This window comes from Antechinus flavipes, chromosome 1 (assembly GCF_016432865.1).
Source record: "Antechinus flavipes isolate AdamAnt ecotype Samford, QLD, Australia chromosome 1, AdamAnt_v2, whole genome shotgun sequence".
Taxonomy (NCBI): Eukaryota; Metazoa; Chordata; class Mammalia; order Dasyuromorphia; family Dasyuridae; genus Antechinus; species Antechinus flavipes.
This window is the reverse complement of record NC_067398.1, coordinates 496,816,418-496,828,647: the sequence shown is the minus strand read 5'-3', so window position 1 is coordinate 496,828,647 and position 12,230 is coordinate 496,816,418. Positions and strand designations below refer to the sequence as shown.

At 34.0% G+C, this 12,230-nt stretch overlaps 1 protein-coding gene across 1 annotated transcript in view; it reads left to right on the top strand.

Moving 5' to 3' along the window:
• Positions 1-12,230, top strand: part of MIB1 (MIB E3 ubiquitin protein ligase 1) — a 158,448-nt gene that overhangs the window by 65,668 nt on the left and 80,550 nt on the right. Inside the window, exon 11 of the mRNA XM_051970353.1 lies at positions 4,839-5,036. Within this exon, the coding sequence (XP_051826313.1) occupies positions 4,839-5,036 (198 nt within the window). The remainder of the gene's footprint in view (positions 1-4,838; positions 5,037-12,230) is intronic.

Here is a 12,230-nt window from a genome sequence, read left to right as displayed (position 1 = left end):
ACTAGACTGTGAGAATTGATGGTTAAAATGTTCAGGGTGATCATTTATACTTCTTAAATCAACAAATGCTTCACATCTGGGCATGGCTTATTGTTTTGTTGATTGTTATTAGTGAAGATTAAATTTTGTGTATATGCCTCCCACCCCTTTTGACAGTTATTGGTTAAATATGTACCAGGATATCTCTGCTCTTATCTCTTCTAAGCTGTGAGGTCAATTAGACAGGCTTGGGGAGAGGATAAAAAGGGAGGAAAGCAAGGGAGGAAGGGCAAGTCTCTCTGGCTTCTGGCCATTCTACGTGGATTCTGTAATAGCTTCCTAATTCTTATTTCTCTTCCATCTCATTTTCCACACAGCTGCTAAGTTTTGTTCCTGGAGCATAGCTTCTGCAGTGTCTTTTCCCTGCTCAGAAGTCTTGAATTGCTTCAAATTTTTTGATGCACTCTCACTTTTTCTTGGTACAACCCTGTTTCATTTCTAATCTTCATGTTTTCGAACTGTCTCTGTGTCAGTGATGATGCCCTGCTGGTCTCTCACTATGGGAGCATCCCCACTCCAATGTCCCAGCAGTTACAGTATGCTTGCTCCTGACTTCTACCTTATGAAACAACTTGCTTTGTTCAGATCTAGCCTATCACTCTCATTTTGAAATACCTTGTACTTTTTTTTGTACCATAGGCCTTTGTATGTCTGTTTAAATTTTTATCCCCTGGTAGAATGTGAACTTGTTTGTTTTTATTTGGTGTATCTAATCAATAAACAGTCGTTGTGACTAAGCATTTAGTGTGTGTGTGGGGTGGGTTAGCATATGTAATAAGCATTGAATAAATGTTTGCTGAATTAAATGTCTAATCTTTAACTTTTTAAAATTTCCATATAATAATTGATTACCATTTAAAAATTTTAATTTGATTTGGGAAATATTAGCAAACCAAGTAATTTGGTAAATTTTAAATTTTGAGAGGGACAGTTACAAAATGATTATTCTTTCCTATTTCTCTTTAGGGAAAATTCAAAATACTGGGAAATTGTCTCTTGGAATTTACATTTCCTTTTCAGTACAGTAAGATTTCATATTATTTCCCTTTTAATTATATAGATAAAACTATTATGGAGTGTGAAAAGATAGCTTAGTTTTTTAAGCATACTGATTTTGGACTCATCAGATTGTCCATATTCCACATAATTGAAATGAAAGCAGTAACTAACCACAATACAAAATGTAAGGTGGGATAAGAACGCATAGTTTATACTTTTAAAAAAAAACCCAAACCTTCAATTACATTCTAACCAAGTGCTACTCAAAATACAAAGTTGAGTGCTGTAAGAGTAGTAATTATATACATACCATTGTAGAATTTAATTCCAGAAGCACATTATCCAGAGATCCATAGTCCTCAGACTAGAAGGTTTCTTAGAAATGAGTCTTAATCTCCTATTCCTGTTGAGGAAATAGACTCAGAGAAGTAACTTGACCAGATCCCTCAGGTAACAGTTGTCTGACCTGAATCTAAGCACTCTGTAAATCCTTCTCATCACAATGTAGATAAACCCTGGTGCCTGAGAGACTAGGAATCTATTATGGAGTTATTTTATCTATTATTTTATGGTACCTTGAGGTTCTCAAAGTGCTTTCCTCTGGTAGCAACCCTTTGAAAGAGATATTGAAAAGAAAGGAAATGGGCTCAGGAAAGATTGTAATGTCCTCAAAATTGTATAGCCAGTAAGTGTAGGGAATTTAAATCCAGATTTCTCCTGACTGTATTACACACCTTTTCCTGTTTTGATATTGCCTCAAATTTATATATTAGTTATAGATTTACAAATATCTATTCAGAATTCCTTGTGTGCCTTTCATCTTATATAAATTACTACAAAATAGTAATAATAATTACATAAAGCCAGACTATGTGATACTTGTGATATTTGAAGTGGGGAAAAGTGATCTTCTAGAGAGTATGAGGAAAGCTTTCTTGAGAGGGGAGCTTTTGAGTTTGATTTTAACAAGATGAGGACTCAGGAAGGACCATGGATTTAGCAAATGAACCATGAGACAGGAATTATAATTGGCAGAGGATTTGAAAGGATGATTTTAAGGGATTAAATAGAGGATTGAATGATGAAAAAATGAAGGAAATAGTTTTAACAGGCTTGTTTAAAAACTGGCAATGAAAGAAAGGAATGAGATGACCATCTCAGTAGCTGAATGAAGGGGGAAAAGAGCAACAGAAGACTTTGAGGGTTGGAGTTGGTTTTTGGTTTCTTATTTTGCTTTTAGCATGTTTGTGGGCCTGTTGTAAAGAGTCATTGGAAATGAAGAGACTAGATAAGATAAATAATTGTTGGAGCAAAGTTTTTTAAGGGGATAGCACAGAATGAAATCAATGGCACAAATATACATATTTTTAACAAGAACATTGGCACTTCTGCCTCTCAGGTAGAGGGGAACAGAAATATGCTGTTGAGGAGGCTCCTGCTTATTGGCCTCAGATTTGATGAAAGTCTGCTAAATTTACTAAAAGTCTGGAGTATGGGATTACATTTTTGGAGATGAAGAAGAATATGAGTTTGGAACAATTGCTATGAGCCAGGAGTCAAGATTATAATAGAATAATTTCTGAGATGGATTGAGAATCCAGAATTACTGTTTTGAGTCTTTTAACTCATGTAGAGAGAGATTATATACAATGTGAGAATGCAAAAAAAAGTTTAAGAACATTTTAAATAAATTATTGCATGCTAGATTAAGGAATGTTTTGTTGCTGGAGCTATATCCCTGGTTTCTTAAGAGTGACCACTTAGAAGGCAATTATTGTTCTTTTTTTCCACCTACTTCCTGTAACCTAATAATGAGCTTTATTTTTATACCTGGAAAATTTGAAGTGACTATTCAGGAGAGCAATAAAAATTATAAAAAATTTGAAAAGTAAAGTTGATAAACAGGTATCTTTTAAGTTCAGAAGAGCTTGAAGAAGAAACTTCTAATTCTTGACCAATAATATGCATCCTCACAACAATACTAAGAACTAGGTCCCATTATTATCCCCATTTTCCTGGGAGGGACACTGAGACACAGAGAATTTAAACAACTTACTCAGGATCACACAGCTATTAAGTGACTGAGGCCAGATTGATACTTAACTCTTCCTGACTTTGGGCTCAACACTCTTATCTACTACACCACCCAGCTTCCTACCCTAAATTAAATATTTCGGTATTCAGTCAGTTAGCAGTCTTTATGAAACATTTACTCTATGTCCAGCACTGTTCTGGGCATTGTGGTAAGAATGCAAAGAACAAAATAACTGCTTGCCAAGGAGCTTACCATTAGAATGTAAGACAAGAAATACCTATGTAGCTATGAAAAAATATAAAGTTAACATATAAACTTAATACAAGGTTGTGAAGTCCAAGATACTGTGTGAGGGTGAACACTAGCAATAGCAGCAATAAAAAACGTTTCATGCAGAAAGTGATACTTATACTATGTCTTAAAAGAGCAGTACTCTGATGCAGAGGTAAGAAGGGTATGTTTTCCAGGCCTTGAGTATGGCTAATACAAAAGCAGAAAGAGATTGGAACATCGTGTGGGAAAATCAAAGAAGGCTGTTTTGACTGCATTGAATAATGTTAGAATGAGGGATATATCCATTGGAAAATAGATTGAGATCAGGTTGTAATATATCTTAAAAGCAAAAGAGAAAAGTTTATATTTGATTTGAGAGGCAATATGAAGACACTGGTGTTGGTTGAATAGGGGAGTGATAGTCAAATCTAGGAGAATTCTAGGATGGTTTAAGTCAAAAAGGCTAATTAAAATAGGCAGTAAATTAGGTAAGATGCTGAGAGGACTGTAGGAGCAGAGGCAACAGGTAAGGTGATAGATATGTTTGGAATGTTTTACAACTGAATGGATGCATGGGCTGAAGGGAGAAAGTCAGGAATCAAGGAAAATGATTGGTTACTGTTTGTTTTTTGGTGATCTGACTTGTATTGCAGTTGGGAGTGAGAAGAGACAATACTCTTAACTCAGGTTGGGTTAGACAGAAGTAAAGACAGACAGTATTTTAAAGAAAGTTACATGCCTTAGTATTTGCAACATAAGGAGTATAAGTGCACTGTACTGGAAATGTTTTTCTCCATATTTTATTTAGCAGGGAAACTGAGGCTTCTGTTTAGTATGTATTTTGTCATTTGTCTTTCCTTTTAAATGATTCATCCTAAGAAGAAAATTTGTCTTATAAATAGATACATTGGATTTGTCAAGTTCATTACAGAATGATTCTACTTTACAAACCGATTCATTAGGTTTTTATTTAAAGTTTCTAAACTATTGTTTTTAAATGTTAAATTTATACTCATCTTTTCATTATTATTTAAAGTGTTGTACTATTCATATTTTTCCTTTGAAATTTTATGATAGATGGCTGGTATTTGATGCTTTAAAAAAGGTTTTTTTCCCCCTTAAAATTCCTCTTATATCACTTCAACTCTTCATATAGTAATGGTCATTTTTTTCCCCCTTGATTTGAACCTGAAGTCAGGAGGACCTGAGTTCAAATCTGGTCTCTAGCTGTGTGACCCTGGACAAGTCACTTAACCCCAATTGCCTCAGCCAAAAAAAAAATGACATAGCCTTTTACTGTAAACATAATAAGGTCTGTCTCTAGTCAACTTTTTATATTTGGAAATCACCAGAGTTAGAAATCAGTTTAGACCATGATGACACTTAATTTTCATTTATAAGCCATTACTGGACTACTCTTTAGCAAATGTTAATGATTTTGTTCTGTAAAAACATTTGTCTAATGCAGACTTATTTATTTTTTAATGTTTAGGATAAAGATGGTGATAGAGCTGTTCACCATGCAGCTTTTGGAGATGAAGGTGCTGTCATAGAAGTATTACACAGAGGTAGTGCAGATTTGAATGCTAGAAACAAACGCAGACAGACTCCACTTCATATTGCTGTGAATAAAGGTCACCTTCAAGTTGTGAAGACGTTATTGGACTTTGGTTGTCATCCTAGTCTTCAGGTAAGTTGGGTTTAAAAACATTTCCTTAATTATAACTAAAAACTTCATAAAGTTATCATCTTAGATTCTAGTAGCAAATAATCTGATCTTTTCTTATAAGATTTTATTCTATAAAATTTTAGAAAAAGTGTGAAATGAAAATAGAATGAGGAATACATAATAAAATTAGCAAATAGTCTTTTAGAATATAGTGTTTCTCTTAGGATACATTAGCAGAAAGTATAGAGTACGTTTGCTGAGGTTTTTTTAAAAATATTTAAAACCTTGCATCTTTTGTCAGTCCCACTTATCATTTCAGTTAATTATGTGATTTATGAAAATGAATTCAAGATCTTTCAGCATTTGTGTTGTTTGTCCTGTTCTTCATGGTAGAGTATATATATACTTCTGTCATTGCCTTCCTGTAGTACCCAGAGTATAGAGATTTTTGGTCCAGCAACAAATAATCGTCATTTTTGACTGCTGTCAAACTGTGGTACTGAGATGCCCTAGTCCTTGGGATACTATGATAACACATAGGTACCTTCCAGGGATTGAAGTTCAGTATCAGATCCTAGCTTCTTATGTTCAAAAAAAGGAAAAAAGAAAACTGTCTGTTAGCTGTCTTTTATACATCTTTTTATTAAAAGATGGCCCTAAACTAGTAGGTTGAGCCAATGTATTTTTCCTGAATCACTGAGACCCATTGAGAACCAGTAGACCTATCCATATCCTCCAATTGAAAATGCATTAAAAGTCCCAAATAAAAACTCATTCTCTTTAAGCACATCAAATTGATCTGTGAACTTTCATGATCATTCTACTTGTATTCAGGCTTTTCTTACAAAACGCAACAGCTTTTGGCTGTGTGTGTGTGTGTGTGTGTGTGTGTGTGTGTGTGTGTGTGTGTGTGTGTGTGTTTTAATAGCATTATACCCTCTATCCATTGTTTACATAGAAGGAATTTATCCATTTGAGAAGAAAAGATGAATAAGAACAATTTTTTTCTTCTAATTCTTTTCTTGTTTTCAGTAAACCTTTTTTATATATTTCTTGCCCTTTTCAGATTCAGATCTCAACTAAAATTCATATTCTTCTTATAAAATGCATAAGCTTCTTTCCTTGGATTTGTATTTATAGCTATGACTGAAACTGTCAAATTGGCAATTACAGTTCAGTTCTTATTTTCTATCTCTTTGGTAATAAGTTTCTTGGGCCATTATTGTATATCATAGGGACTTTACTCTTGTTGTGTTTTTGTTGCTGTTGTTTTTTTAAAGAGAAGGGGAAAGGAATAAGCAAATGTTACTTTGTGCTAGGTACTGTGCTTATATGTTTTACAGATATGTTTCCTCTTTGCAATATCATATAAAATAGGTGTTATTATTATCTCTATTTGATAGTTGAGGAAACTTAGAGAGGTTACTTAATTTGTCAAGGGCCAATCAGTTAAAAGGGAGCTCAGATTGAAACTTAGGTCTTTCCAACTTCCAGCAGTATTGTATATACTACACCCCATCACTGAATGCCTCAGATGATTCATCTTAATTTATCAAACTTTAGAAATCATTTAATGGAAGGATTTGGTCTTTTTCTACTGAAACGTAAAATACTAATTGAACACATTATAATTCTAAGAATTTGGAATAATAATAATAATAATTTATATTGAGCTTTAAGACTTGCAGAGCTCTTTACAAATTTCATTTGCTCATTACAACAACTCATTAAAGTAGTTGCTATTCTTATCCCTGCTTTAAAATGAGGAAGTAGACACTCAAGAGAGTATAAGTGATGGGCCCAAGACCCCACAGCTAATAAGTGTATGAAGCAGAATTTGAATTAGGTCTTTCTGACTCCAAGTCCAGCATTCTAGTTAGCTATTCAAATGATTTTTCTTTTCCTAATAACATTGACTTTCTCTGAGTGTAGGCAAGGCAGAGATAGAGGGAAGGATTGGAATGAATGATATCCTCAGTAGATAGGGAAGTAAAATTTCTTGATTTCATTATTACTAATTCTTTTGTGGTTAAAGAAAATTTGAAAAGTCTTTGCTTGACTGTATGGTCTGGTTCCATCACCAGTGTTAGCTGATAACATTAGTGTGAGAACTGTGCTTGTTGCTCTCTTGAACCACCAGACTCATTGTGAAAGTCCCAAGGAAGTAATCAGAGCAAGTGGAAAAATCTATTTTTCTTTTCCTACGATTATAATGATTACATACAAAAATTTTCTACTGAGTATTGCTATTTATCATGGCCCTCAAGTACTTAATACTCCTTTTTCTGGGGAATAGCAGAGCCTCAACCCCTAAAACCCCAGGGACCACCTGTCATTTCCTGTTTCTGATAATAACAGAGCAAGGTGATGTCAAGAGAAAGGGAGAGCTTGATAAGGAACATGTGCTATGACTTGTGACATAATTAGTGAAGCTGTTTTTTCCCACTTATGAACCTGTTAACCCTCTTTATTTCCTATCCTCTAGGTTCTTATTCATCTTATTCATAATTTTTCCATAGAAAATTTGCTTAATGTGCTGGAATTGTTCTTTTTTATACTGTTTTAGGGAAAAATTTAGCATGCCATTTATTGTCTCATATTCTTGAATTATATTAACAATAACTGGCATCTTTTTTATAAGTTTTTAAGGTTTACACAATACTTTTTGTACATCATTTTCTCATTAAATCTTCACAACTACTATAGGAAGTAGGGATTAAGGTGCTGTTATCAACATCTTACAAATGAAGAATATGAGACTGGTCCAACTTCCTTTTTAGTTATTTGTGTGTGTATTGTGCGTGTAATTATATAAATAGTCATCCTTTGACTTTCTTGCTTAAGAATGTATTTTAAATTTGGTGAATTTAGGTGATCCTCCTTCAAGAAAAACTGGAAAATAGATATGCATACGTGTGTGTGTGTGTGTGTGTGTCTGTGTCTGTGTCTGTGTTACATTCACAGGATAAGCATTGACCATGTGATCCTTCATTGGTATAGGGAGCCTCCCTGGTGAAGAAACTCCTTTATTGATTGTAGGTCAGCACCTTTTCTGCCACTTAATAGTTTTTGAAAGTTATTTGAAGGCACATGCATGTCCATTAATTCTTTAGTAAACTTTTATCCTATGAATTTAGCTGAGAGAATGCATGTACTTTTCACAGACAGCTGGCCTAGAACTTTCCCAGTAGGCTTCATTCACTATTTTACCCATTTGTCCAACTTCTCATATTGCAGTTGTGGAATTTAAGTAGGAGTAATTGTCTGGCTGCTAGATTAGGATAGACTACATTGACTCTGGAAACTACTGCTTCTATATCCCTCCTCAGGGTCATTAGAAAAAGCAGTTTGTTCATGAATTCAAAGAAAAATAAATGGTGGGGTCTGTGGCTTTACAGTTTCTCTGGATTCTGCTCATATGCACTTATCTGCATATAGACAAATATATTTGACTTTTCTCATACACAGAAAAACACTCATGTGCCCCTACTCTAATTCTGAACTTCCTTTTGCTTCTGCACTAAGCAGCCAAAACTGAAAAAATATCTGAGAACTTTCCAGATCAATAAAATAAAAATAATAACACATTTACACAATATTCCCAGACCATTACCCATTATCTCAGGATTACTGAGCATTCCCTGTCTCTGTAAACAGACTCTTACTTAGCTAGAGAATCGTCTGATGGATTACAACATGAGTACACGTTCCCCAGCATGGATGCAGTGTTTCTTATGCCCAATGGTAGGTACCATAAGTGAAGTCTTGGAGAGTGTTCCCATCTCATTATAAGTCCCATCCTTTAACCTGCTGAGAAAATGGAAAGAAAAAGGGAGGGCTCAATAGTTCTCTGCCCCAGGAAGAAAAATAGAAGAGACTTTTCATTCATTTTCTTTTCTGCTAGGACTTGAGGAAAATCATTGTTGACTTTTCTCTAAACGCAATTGTGAAACTTCAAGTAATCCACATCATGTCATGTTGGCTCCAAGGCAAACCTTTAGTCATCTTCTCAATGATTGTCTTTTATGCCATATATTTTACTTGGTCATTCTTGAGAACAACATGCTATAGTTTAACTAAACCACCATTGCTTTTCTATCAACATTTGGGTTATTAGTAATTTCAATTCTTTAGCCATGTTTCACAGCTATATTAATCTCAGGAAGAAAATAATGTTACATGGGGGCTTTTGTATCAGTAAATAGTATGGGATGATTAAAAACATTTCCTAGGTTTTATCTATCCTCATTTCTGTTAATTTAAATTCTAGGCTCTATCTGCAGTCCCTGCTTAACTTCCGTATTCCTGTTGATGAAATAACCATTTCCCAGTCATCTAGCTCAGCTTATTTTTTTTTTTCCTAAGTCAAGGGGCAAGGTTTATTATAATTGTAATGCCAATTAAAGTGGGCTAAATTCCAAAAGAATTTAGCAGAGAACCAGGAACAAGAAGATAAATTTATAGGAAAAAAGATACAATGATCAGGTTCAACTCATTTCTTTTAAACATTGTTCATCTTTTTTCTGTCTCTGTACTCTATCATTTGCTAAATGTAGAGATTTTTCTTTCACCTTATCTCATTTTTGTCCTTTCTTTTCCATCTTCTTCCTTGTTTTACACTTTTATTACTCTCATCTTGACTACTTTCATAGCTTGTGAATTGATCTTTCTATAACTAGTTTGATAGTCCCCTGTGATATATTTTTTCATGCTTCTGGCAAAGTAGTTTTTCTAATTCACAGTTATGATCATTGTCAATTATTACCTCTATTCAGGTGACTCTCAGCCCTCATATTTCCAAACTTTAATCTTTTTTTATTGGATTTTGATGCTTTATCACTAACTACATATAGAACACTTCTACCCAAATGTCCTATTAATATCTCACATTTGGGATATTTCTAACTTTTGGAGTCATCCTTGATGGCTTGTTTTTCCCACAATTTCTGTATCCTGTCATTGGTTTTTTTTTTTTTTAATAGTATTTTATTTCCCCCAATATATGTAAAGATAGTTTTGAACATTCATTTTTGTAAAATTTTCTGTTACAAATTTTACTCCCCTCTCTGCTACCTCCCCTCTCTTCAAGATAGCAAGCAATCCTTTTAAACACATTTCCATATTTGTTATGTTGTGCAAGAAAAATCAGACCAAAAGGAAAAAAAAGCACTACAAGAAAGAAAACAAACAAAAAGATGAAAATTTTATGCTTCGATCCACATTCAGTCCCCATAGGTTCTCTTTTTGGATGTGGCATTTTCCTTCCTAAGTGAATTGGAATTGCTTTGAATTCACCACATTGTTGGGAAGAGCCAAGGCCATCTCAGTTAATCATCACATAGTTTTATTGTTACTACATACAATATTCTCCTAGTTCTGATCACTTCACTGAATATCATTTCATATCTTTCCAGATTTTTCTGAAATCATTCTGTTTATCATTCCTTATAGAACAATAGTATTCTATTACTTTCATTTACCATAATTTATTCTTCTATTCCCCAAATGAGTGGCATATATTAAATTTCCAGTTTCATGCCACTACAGAAAGAGCTGCTGCAAACATTTCTGCATATATGGGTCCCTTTCCTTTTTGTATGATCTCTTTGGGAGACTGCTGGATCACAAGATATTCAAAATTTGACAGCTCTTTAGACATAGATCGAAATTACTCTCCAGAATGGTTGGATCATTTCACAATTTCACCATCAATATGTTAGTATTTCAGTTTTTCCACATCTCCTCTAACCAGTCATTTGTTAAATCTTGTCAATTCTGCTTTCATATTTCTGTCTTTTATATGTCTTCTGTTTTTAATAATCACCTTTTGTCTGTATCATAAGAATAACTTGCTTCTAATTTCTTCCCCTCCATTCTACTCTCTGCTTCTGGAGGCTCAGGCCTTTTACATGAAGCTTTCCTTGATTCTCTTGTTGTTAATGTTATCTCCCACCTTAAAATATTTTGAATTTATTTTTGTACATATTATATCCTCCTAATAGTTGCTTAAGAGTAGGGACTATTTTTGAAACCCTATTGTTTAAAAGTGTTCTGTACTACTAGACTCTTATAATAATGAATGCCTCAATTTCATTTGAATTGAATTGAATTAAAAAACTGTCTTTTTGTAATCTGGCTTGATCTTCCAGTCTTTTCTATCTGTTCTGCATTCAGCTAAACTCAGCCCTGTAATTATCTACTTGAGCTTTCCCACCAGTAAAATCAAAAGGGTCAGATTCAGTAATTTTTAACATCAATTCCAGCTTTAAAATCCCATCATCTGTACATTTATGCAAGCCATTGTCTACATTTTCGCCCTTTATTCCCCCAATCTCTTGCCTTTGAAATTCTTCTTTCCCTTCAAGACTCAGCTCAGGTACCAACTCCAAGCCTTCCTTGTACACTGTAGCTAAGAGTAATAGTTCCTCACTTACTGTTCATGCCATGCTTTTTTTGGGAGGAGTGGTGATGGTGATAAATTTTAAACTTTTATTTTAAATTTAAATACAAAACAATAAAGGGGGGAAAACATTGCCATATACATAGCAGAATTCTCATGCCATGCTTTTTTATCTCTTTTTTACTTATATTCTGGCTTGTAGACTATATGATTTGCCCTTATTTTAAATTATTAGCTTCTTTAGGCCGGGGATGATATTTCTTTTCATCTTTGCATACCTAGAGTCTCAAATTGTTTTAACATGTAATTGGAGCTTAATAAATATTCATTGAATTGAGTATGGGTAAATGCACCATTAGGACAGAGATGCCATAATTTATGTGACAGGGTCCAACAATAAGAGAGTATACAGTATAGTGGAAAGAACATTTGTTCTGTAGACAGAATACTGAATTTGGGGTATCAATTTCAGCCTTTGATACTTAGTGTATATATAAGGATAATGATAGTGACTTCAAGCAAATCAGTAGCACCCAAATTTTCCTCTTCTCTTACTTCCCACCCCGCTTTAGTATCTTAACCTTTAAAATGTCTGTGTTAAACTAGATGGCTTTTGAAGTCCCTTCTATTTCTGGATCTATGGTTACTGTTCTTTATTAGTCTGTGGAAGAGATAAATGATTATAGGAATATTGTAGTAATTTGGAAAGCTTTAGACATGATTCATTTTTAGCTGGGCAGTTAGAATACACACACACACACACACACACACACACACACACACACATACATACACATATATATGTAGTTGAAAAA